We start from the raw sequence: 16684 nt of genomic DNA, 5'->3' as shown, positions 1-16684 counted from the left end.
CGCTAAGCCCCGCCCCCAGAGGCCCCGCCCCCACGGAGGCCCCGCCCCACAGAACTCGCGGTATCTGTGCTGCCCAATAGTCAGGGCTGTAGTTGATAGGTCACAGTAGGGAACTACTTTTATAGTCCTCCAGGGGGCAGAATACTTGTGTGCCTCATTTTTAGGAAAAAAAAAAAAAAAAAGATACACTAATAACAGAACTGTAAATATTAGTTACCTTTAAATTAATGTTTTCCTTTGATTTCAGGCATGGTAGAAAGAAACCATGGTCAGCTTCCTTGGTAACTCAGTGAGGTATCTGCTTGCAATGCAGGAGACCGGGGTTCGATCCCTGGGTCGGGAAGATCCTTTGGGGCAGGGCATGGCTATCCCCTCCAGTATTCTTGCCTAGAAAATCCCATGGACAGTGGAGACTGGAGGGCTACAGTTCATGGAGTCGCAAAGAGTCGGACATGACTGAGTGACTAACACACACACAGAGAAAGACAACCACTCAAATAGACCACCCCCTTGGCAGCTTAAAACAGACCTATCTAAATGCTCCATGAAAATCCTTTAAAGCTTGGTTTCTGAAGAGTAAATAGAAAACACTCATATCTGTTTAGGTAAAATTCCGTCTTAATATTAAATAAAATATTTGTGGCAGTTTCTTCCTACAGGTAAAAGGCTGTTAAAAAATAAAACTATCTTGGGATAATTAAATTGTTTTATTGAGTATTTATTATGTATCACTCGTTTTACTGAGTTTTGAAAAACAATCGTTTTCTCGATTGAGCCAATACTTTGTTGAGGTATGATTGACATACAAAAAGCTATACATTTTAAATATATACAACTTGAGTTTGTATATAAGTATACACTGGTGAAACTATCACCACAATCGAAGCCATAAACGAACGGGCTTCTCTGGTGGTGCGGTCGGTAAAGAAACTGCTCATAATGCGGGAGACCTGGGTTCGATCCCTGGTTTGGGAAGATCCCCTGGAGGAGGGCATGGCAACCCACTCCAGTATTCTTGCCAGGATAATCCCCACAGAGGAACCTGGCGGGCTGCAATTCATTGGGGTCGCAAAAAGTCCGAGGAGACTGAGAGACTTAGCACAGCACAGCATATATCTATGAACTGCAGAAGTGTCTTCCTGCCGTCTTTGGAAAAAAGTGGTTTTTTTTTTTTTGGTATCCACAACACCTGAAGTTCAGAGTAAAAAAAAAAAAAAAAAGTTATTATGTACCAAGTTTATGTTAGATGTAGGCGTCCAATGCACACTTATCTGGTTTTAAATCATGAACTCTTAACTCGTGTATTTATCACATACACCTAGGACTGCAGTACTAATTGATTCTATGTGTGCCTTTTCAAGCTAATAGGTAATGACTTTCTTCTTTTTTCCCCAAAATATTTTTCACAGTTTGCATTCCTGTGAGCAGAGTATGTTTCCATTTCACTGCATCCTTGTGAACATTTCTTATTTATAGACTCTTACCTGTTTTCCAACCTAGTACAGTAAAATGTTATCTCACTGTGTTTTCATTTTGCATTTATGATTGCAAATGAAGGTGGATCATTTTTCCACATTATTATTAGCCAATATTATATCTAATTGTTTGAAGTATTCCTATCTTCTATTTTTTTTTTTTTTGGTCAGCCAATGTTATCTTTATTGCTTCAGCTAGTTTAAGGAAGATTTTGTTCCTTTCACTTGAAGAGCCTTAACTAGTTGGGAATGCCCTTCACAAGCCCCCTGCTCCCTTTCCAACTCCTCCCTTTCACTTAGGAACGTCACCATTCTGTAGTTTAGTGACCTTAGTCCTTGAACAAGACTAAGTGCTGACTCTTTGCGACCCCATGGACTGCAGCCCACCAGGCTCCTCCGTCCATGGGATTTTCCAGGCAAGAGTACTGGAGTGGGTTGCCATTTCCTTCTCCATCTTCTATTTTTTTTAACCTTTAAAAAATTAGGATTCAACTCTTCCTCCAGCTTTATGCAGTGCTGATTCTTTCTTCTTCAAAGACCAATTCAGACAGCACTTTCTTTAAAAGGGCATTTCTGGCCATTTTATTTGAAATGGCATTCTTGACTTACTCCTTATATCATCCTTCTCTCTATAGCCTTCATAGTATTATCATAATCTGTAAATAAACAAAATATTGTTTAAAAAATTGAGGTTCAGTCATACTATATGCTTCTGCTGCTGCTGCTGCTAAGTCACTTCAGTCATGTCCGACTCTGTGCGACCCCAATAGACAGCAGCCCACCAGGCTCCCCTGTCCCTGGGATTCTCCAGGCAAGAACACTGGAGTGGGTTGCCATTTCCTTCTCCAATGCATGAAAGTGAAAAGTGAAAGTGAAGTCACTCAGTCGTGTCTGACTCTTAGCGACCCCATGGACTGCAGCCCACCAGGCTCCTCTGTCCATGGGATTTTCTAGGCAAAAGTACTGGAGTGGGGTGCCATTGCCTTCTCCCATACTACATACCAGTCACTTATCAAATGTGAGTGTAACAAGTGTCTGTAACAGAGTCTTCAAATATTTTAACACTAGATTCACTGTAATTCTCACTCATCCCACATCTGTTGTAATTTGTGGTGAGTTTAATATTCTCATGGATCTCACCCCTTACCACCCCCTCTCCCCCAGTCTTGGCTTCTTAGTTCTCTTCCCCTTCAGTACTTTTGTCCTCCTTCCTACTTCATTGACTCAAACTCTTGACATTGTCATTATGAAACCTATTTTGCAGTTATCAGTTAGATCCATTCCATAGGTCCCCAACCTCTGAGATCCAATGCCTGATGATCTGATATGATAATAATATAAATAAAGTGCACAATAAATGTAATGCACTCGAATCATCCCCAAACCATCCACCAACCTCGTCTCATGGATAAATTGTCTTTCACAAAACTGGTTCCTTGCAGCACTGTTTACAAAAGCTAGGACATGTAAGCAACCTAGATGTCCATCAGCAGACAAATGAATAAGAAAGTTATGGTATATATACACAATGGAATATTACCCAGCTATTAAAAAGAATGTATCCGAGTCAGTTCTAATGAGGTGAATGAAATTGGAGCCTATTATACAGAGTGAAGTAAGTCAGAAAGAAAAAAAAACCAATACAGTATATTAACGCATATATATGGAATTTAGAAAAAGGTAGTGATGACGTTATGTGCAAAACAACAAAAGAGACATAGATGTAAAGAACAGACTTTTGGACTCTGTGGGAGAAGGTGAGGGTGGGATGGTTTGAGAGAATAGCATTGAAACATGTAATGTGAAATAGATGACCAGTCCAAGTTTGATGCACGAGACAGGGCACTCAAAGCCAGTGCACTGGGATGACCCAGAGGCACAGGATGGGGAGGGAGGTGGGAAAGGGGTTTGGGATGGGGGTCGTATATATGCCTGTGGCTGAGTCATGTCAATGTATGGCAAAAACCATCACAATATTGTAAAGTAATTAGCCTCCAATTAAAATAAATAAATAAATTAAAAAAACTGTTCCTGGTGGCAAAAAGATTGGGGACCACTGCATAAGACTATAACTTAATAGTAAACTGTAATCTGCCTTCACTGGTCAAGCTCACCTTAATTGTTTGTACAGAACTTGCATATCCTCCAAGCATCATGTAGCCTATAAGAATAAGTTGTTAAGATGTTTCCCCATGTTCTTTTTCTGGAAAATGGAGTCAGCTATTGTCCTGTTTGAACTCCAGCTGATTAAGACTGATTGGGACTACCAATTCTCCTCCTGGCTTGGGAGAGAGTTTGATCAGTGACCTTTTGAGGTCAGAGGGCCAAAAACTCCACCCTCAGAAAATACTAATGTCATCATTTCCTGAACATGCATCCTATGAAACAGCATGTAGCTTAGTTGCACCTGCCCAGAATGACGATATCTCATCTTTTTCTTATTTCTAGTCACCTTTTCCCATGCTCTCTATGCCTCAGGTCACCCTAATTCTTTATCCCATATATGTTACAAACCCCTGGCCTTTGGCAAGATGGATCTGAGGTTTATTCTCCTGTCTCCTTGCTTGAATGACTTGAAAATAAACCCTTTCTCTGCTGCAAATCTCCTGTGTCTCAGAGTTCGACTTCCTGCTTGTAAGGCAAATGAACATGATTCAGTAACAGTTACTCCAAATTGTGACCCCTCTATTAACAGCTCAACCTCTCGGGTGTAGTTTTGGTCCAAGCGGAGAAAGTGAACCTTTGGTTCAGTTGATGGAACTCTCTCCATGAGTGCGGACCCGCTCCAGGGATGGATGTAGAGATTGATCCTGCAGCAGCTGCTGCTAAGATCCTCTGTACCAAGAGCCCTTTCCTTTTGCACCCTGAAAGGAGGATCTCCTTTGAGGTGTTCTCCTTTGAGTCTGATGTTAGCTGTGTGTTTGTCCTCAGTGACCTTTTTTCCACAGAGGTATTTGTTTCCCCTCTTCTTCTCCTGTCTGTCTTTGTCTCAGGAGAGGACCACATCCCTTTGGGAGGGATACTGGCGGTGAGGATTCTCTGAGTCCAGGGCAGTGATGATGAGTCCAGATATGAAAGTGCTGAGTTTGTGAAAATAACCCAACTGAGATGGCACAAGCAGGGACAGGAGCCACCAGGTGGAGGGCCCCATTCTGGCCAGGCCAGGAGCTCCGAATGTCTGCCTGTGTTCTGGAAAGCTTTAGGTTTGTCCTTGTGTCTTTTGCAACCTGGCACATGCACCCTCAGTCTCCTGAATGGAATCCCTGTTACTCCCTGAGCCAGAGGTGAGAGAGGTGAGACATTCAAGATGGCTTGCAATATGCTTTGTGTTAAAGCAGGTGTTCCTTCCCATTTTTTGGAACCACCATCAGCCTCCCCTACCCCAGACCCCATCCCTGGCCCCATGGTCCCTACTTTCTCTGGCTTTAAGCTCCACTCCTCCACCTCTCAGTACCCTCTTTCTCAAGAACACAAACATGGTGTCTGCTTCCATCACCTGGAATTACAGAGGTTGTTGCCTTTGGTGTCCATGTTCACCCTGTGGAAACTCAGGCTCCCAGCTTAGCCTCAGTGCCCCAGCTCCTGTATACTTTATTAGCACCTTGGGCTTTCCTAATAGCTCAGTCAGAAAAGAATCTGCCTGCAAAACAGGAGACCTGGGTTCGATTCCTGTGTTGGGAAGATACCCTGGAGAAGAAAATGGCAACCCACTCCAGTATTCTTGCCTGGAGAATCCCATGGGCAGAGGAGCCTGTAGGCTACAGTCCATGGGGTCGCAAGGGTCAGACATGACTTAGCAACAAAACCACCGCCACCACACCTAAATTACCACCTCAAGGGAACTTGTTTGCTCTTGGCCAGGAACACAGAAGTTCCATCCATGCAAACCAGTTTTGACCAGTGAAAGTGAAAGTCACTCAGTCGTGTCCAACTCTGTGTGACTCCATGGAATTCTCCAGGCCAGAATACTGGAGTGGGTAGCCGTTCCCTTCTCCAGGGGAATTTCCCAAACCAGGAATCAAACCCAGTTCTCCCACATTGCCGGCAGATTCTTTACCAGCTGAGCCACAGGGGAAGCCCTTGTGGCAAAACTCCTTGTTTTGACCAGTAGTGCAGGGCAAACCCCTGAATGCTGGCCATGGAAATTTGAGTTCCCCTGTTTCCTTTGTCACCAACCATGTGGGTTCCGACCTTGATCACCCACTGCCCTTGTACCTGAATGCCTCCAAATATGAGTGAAAACAAGTGGCATGATCTTCCACTCCTATCCAATGAAATCTTTGATAGGTGCTTACATTGAATTCCCAGGTTCTTCGCTGAAGGAATTCTGAGGCATTTTCCTGGGATGTGGGCTAAGAATCTGAAGCTTTACCACAATTGGTCATAGGATGCCACTGTCGGCCAATCACAGACCACTAGGTTCAAAGGCCATGGAGAGAGGCCTCATGGAAATGGAATTCTGTGGAAAGGAATTCGATGCTGCCCTAAGAATAAGAGTATACATGACTCAATGGTGTGAAAAGGGACAAAGCGAGCCAGTGTGGGCTGAAAGGATGGGGTGGAAACAGAGTGGTTTCACTGTCGTTGGCAACCATGCACAAGTATACCCAATTTCAAAGTCAATATGGAGAGTTTCCCCCATGAACACTGGAGAGAAAGCTGAGCCACACCTTCCCTTGGCCACAAGATTGGGGGCATAGATGTGCCTTTCCAGTGACACTTAGATCAAAAGTGCTGCGGCCTGCATGACCTGGAGGGGATCCTGGCTGGTCTGACTCAGCTCTATGTATTCTGTGTCCCTGGGCTGCTAGGTTCATCCTTGTGCATGACATTCCCATCATCAGTCCACTGGGCTCTGACAGCTCTGTTCTTGGGTATAGTTTTGGTTCAAGTGGAGAAAGTGAACTTTTCGTTCAGTTGATGGCACTATCTCCATGAGCATTGACCTGCCCCAGGGATAGAAGCAAAAGTTGATGCTGCAGCGGCTGCTGATAAGATCCTCTGTGCCAAGAGCCCTTTTCCTTTGCACCCTGCTCAGAGGATCTGACCGTCATTGACTGTTTCGGCCCAGGGAGACTTCAGGTTGCCATGATGGACTCACCTCAGACTGGGGTAGAAATAAAAGAGGCCTGGTCGCTCCTGGGGTGTCAGTGTGAATAGTGATCTACAGGTCCTTGGGGCTCCATGGGGAATGGGTTTTCTGGTAAAGTTTCTGGTAAAGTTTTTCTGCCTCTGAGATCCACTTTGGGAAACCAGAACATGTGAACCTGGATGCCTAGCCTTAGAGCGGCAGGATCATTTGGAAACCCAGTAAATGTAAGGTAATTCTCTAAAGGTAGTTCTCTAAAGTGAACTCCAAGGAAGGTAGCAGTGAAGATGACACAGACCTGCATGGTGACTACCTGTGGTCTGGGATGGATGCTGCAGGAGGCCTCATCTCTGTTCTCTGTGACCCAGACCCACAGGGCTCGTTCCTAGAGTCCTGACCTCAGCTGACCAACCTTAGTCCAGAGAGAGGCTCTTCTCATCATGATGACCACCTGGACTTGCACCTGCAGGAGGTCTTCCACAACTCTGCACTCCAGCCTTTACCTCCCTTTCATACTCTGGGTCCTGTGGAGCACTGGAGGTGCCCCTCAAGATTCTCCGCCCAAGGCACGGAGAAGCCTAACCCTGAAATGAACTGGCCTCTCAAATTACACCCCCTACAGGGTTGGGGACCGGATTTGAGTCTTCTGATTATAGCTCTCTGTACATAGCTCACCAGCAAGCATCGCAAGGGCCAGATGACTTTTGGATGGATGCTACATCGCAGGGTTTTGCATTAGTTGCAAAATCAGCATTTAGCTGACTAGAATGCTGGTAAGGAAGCTCATCTGGGCAAAGAAAAACCTCCTGAAATACAGCCTGCTTTAAGACAGACAGCTGCTTAGGTTTTTCTCTAGGGAGGTCACCCTGAAGTAGCTCTACCCCACTCTCATTCCTAATGTCCCTTCAACCCAAGTCCCAGAACTTTTCTCTGAAAAGCTGTCCTTTCCCAGGCACTTTACCTCTGCCCCTTCCCCTCATATTACCGCCAATAGAGTAATATTTAATCTCTTGTTTACAAGATTTTGTCCCTAGTGTCCATGCTAGTTTATGACAACCACAGTCCAGCGTGAGCTTCTCTGGATGACTGCTATAGTTCCTAGTGTGTGTGTGTGTTGAATGTAGCCAATATCCACTGAAGAGTGTGGGCAAAGTATTTGGTGGATACCAAACACAAAATTGTGAAGAGCGATCACGTGCCCTCCTCTTTGTGAATGCTGAGGTTGGCAAATGGTTGAACTCTGTTACTGGGTTTGCTGGCTTTTCATAAAATTTGTGACCCCGTCTCTCTGAAGCCAATTGTTTCCCATTGTTTTATTCTGATATATATTTAAAATAGAAATCTGTCCTCATGTGAAGTCTGTAATTCTCCAGATTCTGTGTTTTTAATCATTTTAAGACCCCAATGGGGGATTTTCAGTATGACACAGGGAACACAAATCCAGTGCTCTGTTATAATCTAGAGGGGTGGGATCAGGTGAGCGGTGGGAGGCAGGTTCAAGAGAGAGGGAACATATGTTTATCTGTGGCTGATTCATGTTGATGTTTGGCAGGAAAAAAAAAAAAACAAAAAAAAACAGACTGTTGTCAAGTAATTAGCCTCCAATAAAAAGTAAAAAAGAAGACTTCACATGTGTTCTCTCCATTGTGACTGGCACTTAGAAACAGTTGGTTCTTAGGTTGACCTTTACTTAATCCTTCAGTCATGTCTGACTCTTTGTGACTCCATGGACTGTAGCCCACCTTGCTCCTCTGTCTATGGGGATTCTCCAAGCAAGAATTTTGGAGTGGGTAGCCTATTCCTTCTCCAGGGGATCTACCTGACCCAGGGATTGAACAGGGGTCTCCTGCATTGCAGGCAGATTCTTTATCAGCTGAGCTACCAGGAAAGCCCTAGGTTGGAATAGTATCCTGCAAAACAGCTTCATGTTGGCCATGACTTATGGATAGATTCTCCTGCCTGACTGATAAAGACAAAAGTATCTCCAAATCATGAGTGTTGTATCTTTGTATTGTTTACCTGCCTCTTATCTTTCCTCCTTCTTTTGATTGGATATTCCTTGCCAAGGGCAGAACTGTGGGTTAGGTAGGGGCTTCTGGGTCTCATGCCTGGTGTCAGTGGGAATGCTCTAGGATTACCATGAAGCAGGACCTTTCTCTACGTGATTTGTAAGTGTTCTAGTACTGAAACGATAGTTTGTAGTTTGTAGTCTTTGTGATCCTGAAACATTCAGAGTCTTATTTTGTGTCTTTGTGCTTGAGGACAGAGACTTAAATTATTCCAAATGTTGGCATTTCATAGTTTGTGGGGACATACAGCAGCTACTGGGAATTTGAGGGTCTTTAGGAGTCCATGGAGAAACCTAGCAGAAGAGCCAATGAGAGGAACTTGGGGCTTCGGGAATTGGAAACCTTGAATGCCCATGGTAGGTCTCAGGAATTGAAGATGGATGAGGAAGAGCATTCCAGAAGGGTAGGGTCTAGGGTTTGATGGATGGGTTAATGTGTTGATGGTTTAATTGGGTTATTTATTAAAGTGGAGACGATTCACCTTTTTAGATTAGATTAAGATAGACTACAAGTGATTCAAAGTCAGGGCAGTCATTCCCTGTTTGGAACAATACCGAATGCAGATCTTCATTACATACCTATTTGTGTCCCTGCCCCTTTTCCTGTCCTAGTTGCTATGGACTAGTTTGTTTATCTTTCAGTCTGTTTCACTGTTGCACCTGCATTCATCCATATTCTTTTTTACATATTCCATGTTGGTGATATCATACAATATTTGTCATTCTCAGTCAGCCTTATATCACTAAGCATGTTAGTGGTGCTAGGTTTGTCCAGGTTCCTGCAGATGGCAGAAATTCACTCTTATTCTTGGCAGTGTAATATTCCATTTGGTGTGTATGTGTGTGTGTATGTTCCTCCTTTTCTGTATCTATTTTCTGTGGATGAGTACTAGGGTTGCTTCCATGTTTGCCTATTGTCTGTACTGGTACTATCAACATCTGGGGTCATGGCTCACTTCTAAGGAGTTTTTGTTGTTTTCTGGATGTATACTCAGGAATGGAATGTCTGGGTGACACAGTGTCTCTCCTGTAGTTCTTGGAGGAACAATTATGCTGCTTTGCATAGTGGCTGTCCCAATTATCATTTCTAGCAACAGTGTCTGGGGATTCTCTATTGCTCACATCCTAGAGAATATTTCTTTTTTGAAGACTTTCAGATTCTAGCCATTGTGACAGTTGTGAGGTGATATGTTGTTTTGAAATTGCATTCCTCTAATTATTATTGATTTGGGACATCTTTTAACAGGCCTTTTAGGCATCTGCCTCTCCTCTTTGGACCAAAAAGTGTATTTAGATCTTCTGTCTATGTTTGGATTGGGCTGTTTGTTTATTTTTATTCTATGGATATATAGTAACTGTTTACAGGTTTGGATCCATCATATCACTTGCAGATCTTGTGTCCCATTCCATAGGATGTCTTGGGTTTGTCCCTGGTTTCCTACATTGAGTGAAAGCTTTGAAGTTCACCTAGGTCCCACATGTTTAGGTTTGGTTAGATGACTTTTTTTTTTTTTTTGGTCTTAGGGGACAGATCCATTTACAAAGATATTGCCCTGGTTTATGTCTAAGAGCCAATATCTCATTGAAGATTTTAACGGATTCAGATCTCTTTCATAGGCCTGTAACTCATTTTGAGTTTATATTTGTTGAAGGTGTATGGTAATGTTATAGTTTCATTGTTGTCCATGTAAGTGTCCAGTTTTGCCTGCAACAAGTGCTGAAGAGACTGTCTCTTGACTATTGTGTATTCATGCCTTTTAGATGGCAAACTCATTGGCTGTAGCTGCCTGTATAAACTCTGGGCTCATGTCTTGGATCTGTGTTCTGTTCTGTTGACCTCCATATGTGTTTCTGTGCCAGTACCATGCTGTTTTAATTTCTGTAGCTTTGCAATTTGGTCTGAAGTCTGGGAGTGTTGTAGCTCCAGCCTTATTTTTCATTGTTTATTCTTTCCTGACTTGCTTTGTCAGGTTGGGTCCTGTGTAGCTCCCTATGACATTTGGAATATTTGTACTAGTTCTCAGAAAAACATCCTGGGTGTTTTCTAGGCATTTCCTTCAATCTCTTCTTCAGATAGTATGGTCATTTGAACAATAGCAATCCTTACAATCCCAGAGCTAGGGATGTCTTTCGATATCTTTGTGTCATCTTCCATTGCCTTGGTCAGTGTTTTCAAGTTTTTAGAATACAGTCTTTCAACTCCTTGGTTAGTTGTATCCAAGGTGCTGAATTTTTCTAGAGGTAGTCAGAGATGGGATTCTTCTCCTCTATTTTTTTTTTCCATTTCAGACAATTCCTTCCTAGTGTATAGAAAAGCAGCAACTTTCTGTCTTTAATTTTGTGGATTCATTAGTTAGCACTTGTCATTTTGGGGTGGAGACTTGTGAGTTTTTCCTCTAAGGAATCATGCCACATACTAATATTGGCAGTTTTAGTACTTCCCATCCATGGTGGGTACATTTTCTTTCTGATTTTTGGCCGATTGCTGGGGTTAAAGCTTGCAATACTCTGTGTAATAGAAGGGGTGAGGGGCATCCTTGTGTGGTTTTGGGAGGTGGGAATAAAGGATTGAGGTGTTCCCTTTGAGTGCGATGTTAGCTGTATGTTTGTCCACAGGGGCCTTTATTCCACAAGGCAGTTATTTCCTCTCCCCTCCAGCTGCCTGTCTTTGTCTCAGGACAGGGCCACCTTCCCTCTGGAGGGGAAGTCACTGTGAGGGTTCCCCAGGTCCAGGACAATGATGAGCCCAGATGTGAAAGTGCTAAGGTTGAGAGAAGAGCCCACCTTAGATGGCACCAAGCAGGGACAGGAGCAACCGAGTTGAGGGCCCTCTTCCTCACCAGATCACAGCCTCTGAACCCTTGTGTGTGTCATGGGGAGCTTTGGCATCTTTGTGTCTTTTGCACTCTCCTATCTCCTGAATGGAAACTCTATTTCTGAAGGAAGGAGAGGTGAGAGGCATGGGACTTTCAGAGGTTGCTTGCAATATGCTTCAGGTTTAAGGCAGATGTTCCCTCTCTGCTCCTTGGAACCACAACCAGACTCTGGTTCCCGGCTTCCGGCCCCGTGGGCCCTACTTTCCCTTGCTTAAAGCTCCCACATCTAGCTTTCAGTAACCTCTTTCTAAAGAATACAAGCATAGGTCTGCTTTCATCTCCTGGAATTATAGTTTGGTGCCTCCTGTGTTCAGGTTCATCCCATGGGAACTTGGGATCCCACCAGAGCCTCCAGGAACCCAGCACCCATGCACCTTAACATCACCTCAGGGGAATTTGTTGACCCTTGTCCAGGAATAGTGGAGTTTCAGCCATGAGACCCAATTATGACCACTGGCACCCCACTCCAGTACTCTTGCCTGGAAAATCCCATGGATGGAGGAGCCTGGTAGACTGCAGTCCATGGGATCCTGAAGAGTCGGACACGACTGAGCAACTTCACTTTCACTTTTCACTTTCATGCATTGGAGAAGGAAATGGCAACCCACTCCAGTGTTCTTGCCTGGAGAATCCCAGGGATGGGGGAGCCTGTTGGGCTGCCGTCTCTGGGGTCGCACAGAGTTGGACACGACTGAAGCGACTTAGCAGCAGCAGCAGTGCATGGCAAATGCTGAAGGCTGGCCATGGACTTTGGAGTATCCCTGTTGCCTTTGTTACCATCCAGCAGGGTTCTGACCTTGAAGACCTACCACCTGGTACCTGAAACACTCCAATGCTGAAAGGAAAGAAGTGTTTTGACTTTCAACACTGGCATCCAGTGACATCTTTGGTGAGGGGCTTACATTGAATTCCAGGGTCCTTCACTGCAGGAATTCTGTTCTGTGTTTCTGGGTAGCCGGCCAGGAATCTGAAGCTTTATCCTGATTGGCCAGAAGATGCCTGTGCCCACCCATCACAGACCACTAGGTTCAATGTCCTTGGAGAGAGGCCTGATAAATAAAATTCTGTGGAAAGGAATTCAATGCTACTCTAAGAATAAGAATATACAGGAAATGCTATGGTGTGAAAAGATAAAAGTGAACCAGCATGTGCCGAAAGGAGAGGGAGTGGGCAGGGAGGTCTTTTCCTCTTGTCTGCAACCCTGTGACAGTATTCTGCATTCCAAAGACAATTTGGGGTGTTTTCCCACTGGGAACACTGGAGAGAAAGTTGAGCCACACCTATGCTTGGGCAGGAGGACGGGTGCCATAGACAAACCTTTTAGCCTTTTGACTGATCAGGTGCAGTTGTGCAGGTTCCTGGATCCTGGGCAGATGGGTTCTTCCTTGTGCTTGACATTTCCATCATCTGTCCTTTGGGCTCTAAAAGCTCCACCTCTTGAGTGTAGTTTCTGTCCTAGCAGAGGGTGTGAACCTTTGGTTCAGTTGCTGGAACTCTCTCCATGAGCACCGACCTGCTCCAGGGATGGAAGTAAAAGTTGATCCTGCAGTAGATGCTGATAACATCCTCTGTTCCAAGAGCCCTTTCCCTTTGCACCCCCTTGAAGGATCTGACCGCCCCTGACTAGTTTGGCCCAGGGAGACTTCAGGATGCCATCCCAGACTCAGCCCCAGGCTGGGGCCAAAATAAAAGGGGCCAGGACGCCCCTGGGGCAGGGAGTCAGTGTGAGTAGGGACCTAGAGTTCCTTGGGACTCGATAGGGAGTGGGGTTTCTGGTTAAGTTTTTCTGCTTCTGAGGTCCGCTTTTTGAAACCAAAGCACGTGACCCTGGATGCCTAGCCTTGGAGTGGCAGAATCATTTGGGGAGCCGGTAATCCTAGAGTAGTTCTCTAGCGGTAGTTCTCTAAGGTGAATTGCCATAGTCAGGGCTGTCAATCAGGCAGATTAGGTCCAGCGAGTTTTCCGGGCGGAGCCTGGAAGGGGGCGGAGCCTAGGGGCAGGGATGTATTTATTGCGGTGCGGGATGCGCTGGCCTCCCTTGCAACATTGGCCATCGCCGGTGGTTTCGCCAAGGAGTGAGCTTCGGTGACCAGGGAGCTGAAGTGCTGAACGCGGCTGCCCTGCGTGCATGGACAGTGAGTCTCCCGGGAGTTGGCCCCAGATATCTGAGGACTTGCTTAGCATCACCGGGTCCTGCGCCCCAGCCAGCCCGTTCCGGTTTGCCTTACAGGTCTTAGAGACCTGTCACAGCGAGCAGGACCGAGCGCCTCTTTGCCCTCTGTCAAGTCTCGGGTGTGCCGTCCTTCGGTCGTTGGGATGGGCACCCGGCCCCTCAGTCCCAGCGCCTCCCCTGACGATCTGTGGGGACCGCAGGCCGGAGGACCAGGCCCAGCCAAACGCCGCCGAACAGAGGAGCTGGAGTTTCCGGAGTCCGAGTCTGAATTTGAGTTTGAGTTTGAGTTTGAGCCTGAGCCTGAGTCTGAGTCCGAGTCCGAGTCCGAGTCCGAGGTGGCACCCAGCCTGGCCGACGGGATGGAGCCCCCCATAGAGTGCCCGCCCACGGCCCAGCTGGTTGTGCCCACTGGCTTTGCCCTGCACCTGCCTCTAGAGCACGTCGACCTGCTGCTGGAGCCGGACTCCATGTCCATGGTGCAAGTGTCTCTCGGAGATCAAATCCTCATGCTGGTTCCCGAGGCTCTCCTGGACTCGGACGTGGAAGCGCCGAGGGAGCAGATCCTGGAACCGGCCGCTGTCCTGAGCCTTCCCGGCGAGTACATGGCCCCGGAACCTGAATTCTGCCCAGCTGTGCAAGAGGTCGCCTTCCAAGAAGAGGCCAATGAGGACGACGCTGACCTGCAAGCCAACTTCCCGCGGCCTTGGATGGATGCTACAGGCAGCCCCGTCTCTGTTCTCTGTGACCCAGAGCTGCAGGGCTCCTTCCTAGAGCCCTGGGGTCAAGCGACCAACCTTAGTCCAGAGAAAGGCTCTTCTCACCACGACGATTACCTGGACTTGCACCTGCGGGAGGCCTCCCATGACTCCCCACTTCAACCTCTACCTCCTTCTCCTAGTCCTGGTCCCGTGGAGCGCCCGAAGCATCCTCAGGGTCCTCCTTGCAAGGCACGGAGAAGCCTGATCTTCAGTGAACTGATCCCATCCCCACCCACTGCCAGGCTGGGGACCAGATCAGAGTCTTCCGATGAGGGCTTCATGTGCAGTTGACCGCTGGCAAGCATCTCAAGAGCCAGATGAGTTTTGGATGGTTGCCGTGTTGCAGAATTTTCCATCAGTTGCAAAATCAGCATCTAGCTGACTAGAACACTGGCAAGGAATTCACCAGGACAAAGAAAAGCCTCCTGAAATACAGCTTGCTTTCAGAAGATCAGACAGCTGCTTAGGGTTTTCTCTAGGGAGGTCACTCTGAAGTATCTCTACCCCACCCCCACCCCCCAATTTCCCTTCAAACCCAAGTGCCAATGCTTTTTCTCTCAAAAGCCATGCTTTCTCAGGCACCTGCCTCTGCCTGTTCCCCTCATATTCCAGCCAATGGAGTGATATTTAATCTCTTGTTGGTGAGATATTGTCCCTAATGTCCATTCTAATTTATGAGAACTTCTGTGCAGTGCGAACTTTTCTGGATGGCCCCTGTCGTTTCCTGTGTGTTTTTGTGTCTGTTGAATATAGTCAATATCCACTGAAGAGTGTGGACAAAGTGTTTGGTGGATACCAAACACAAAACTGTGAAGAGAGATCATGTGCCCTCCTCTTTCTGAGTGCTGAGGTTGGCAATGGTTGAATTCTGTACTGGGTTTGTGGGTTTTACATAAAATTTGTGACTCCCTTCCCTAAAGCCCACTGTTTCCCATTGTTTTTATAATAGAAATCTGCTGTCATGGAGAAGTCTGTAATTCTCCAGATTCTGTGTTTTGAATTGTTTTAAAACACTCACATGGGAAATTTGCTGTATGACACAGGGAGCACAAATTCCATGCTGTGTTACAACCTAGAGGGGTAGAATGGGTGGGATGTGGGAGGGAGGGTCAAGAAGGAGAGGACATACGTGTACCTGTGGCTGATTCATGTTGATGTTTGGGAGAATGAAAGCGTATTGTAATTAGCCTCATATAAAAAATAAAAAAAGAAGACCCCACATGTATGTTATCCATTGTGACTGCCACTTAGAGACAGTTGGTTCTTAGATTGACTTGGTATCCAAAAAAACAACTTCATGTTGGCCATGGTTTATGCATAGATTCTCCTGCCTGACCAATAAAGACAAAAGTATCTCCAGATCATGAGAGTATTGTGTCTTTGTATTGTTTACCTGCCCCTTATCTTTCCTTCATCTTTTGATTGGATATTCCTTGTCAAGGGCAGAACTATGGGTTGGGTAGGGGCTTCCAGGGTCTCATGCCTGGTGTCTATGGAAGTGCTTTTAGCATTATCATGAAGCAGGAGCTCTCTCTATGTGATTTGTAAGTAAGTGTTCCAGTCCTGAAATGATGGTTTGTAGTGTTTCTGATCCTGAAAATTTCAGAGTCTTGTTTTGTGTCTTGTGCTTGAGGATAGAGACTTTGTCAAAGTATTTCAACTGTTGGCATTTCCTGATTTGTGGGGACATAAAGCAGCTACTGGGAATTTGAAGTCTTTAGGAGTCCATGGAGAAACCTAGCAGAAGAGCCAATGAGAGAAATTTGGGGCTTCAGGAATTGGAAACATTGAATGCCCACGGTAGGTCTTAGGAATTGAAGATGGATGAGGAAGAGCATTCCAGAAGGGTAGGGTCTAGGGTTTGATGGATGGGTTAATGTATTGATGGTTTGATTGGGTTATTTATTAAAGTGGAGATGATTCACCATTTAGATTAGATTAAGACGGACTACTAGCAATTCATCTTTTCTGATCCTGGGGCTGTACAACTTATCACAAAGTCAAGGCAGTCATTCCCTGTTTGGACAGTACATGCTAGTTTGCAGGACTTCACCCCACCTCTTTTTGCCCCTGCTTCCTTTCCTCTCCTAGCTTATATGGACTAATTTGTTTACTCTACTTTTGAGTCTGTTTCACTGTTGCACCTGCATTAATCCATATTCTTTCTTTATACTCTCTACGGTGGTGATGTCATACAGTATTTGTCATTCTCAGTCAGCCTTCTGTCACTAAGCATGCTAGTGAT

The 16684-nt window shown here is 45.7% G+C and overlaps 1 protein-coding gene across 1 annotated transcript; it reads left to right on the top strand.

Moving 5' to 3' along the window:
* The first annotated feature begins 13477 nt into the window (after positions 1 to 13477).
* On the top strand, positions 13478 to 15798 carry LOC123466047 (proline-rich protein 23C-like). Its single transcript, XM_045166353.1, has one exon. The coding sequence runs from the start codon at positions 13825 to 13827 to the stop codon at positions 14728 to 14730; it is 906 nt and encodes a 301-aa protein (XP_045022288.1). The 5' UTR covers positions 13478 to 13824; the 3' UTR covers positions 14731 to 15798.
* The last annotated feature ends 886 nt before the right edge of the window (positions 15799 to 16684 follow it).

Source organism: Bubalus bubalis, chromosome 1 (assembly GCF_019923935.1).
Source record: "Bubalus bubalis isolate 160015118507 breed Murrah chromosome 1, NDDB_SH_1, whole genome shotgun sequence".
NCBI classification, from domain to species: domain Eukaryota; kingdom Metazoa; phylum Chordata; class Mammalia; order Artiodactyla; family Bovidae; genus Bubalus; species Bubalus bubalis.
Note: the sequence above shows the minus strand (reverse complement) of the source record. Positions and strands in the feature narration are given on the sequence as shown.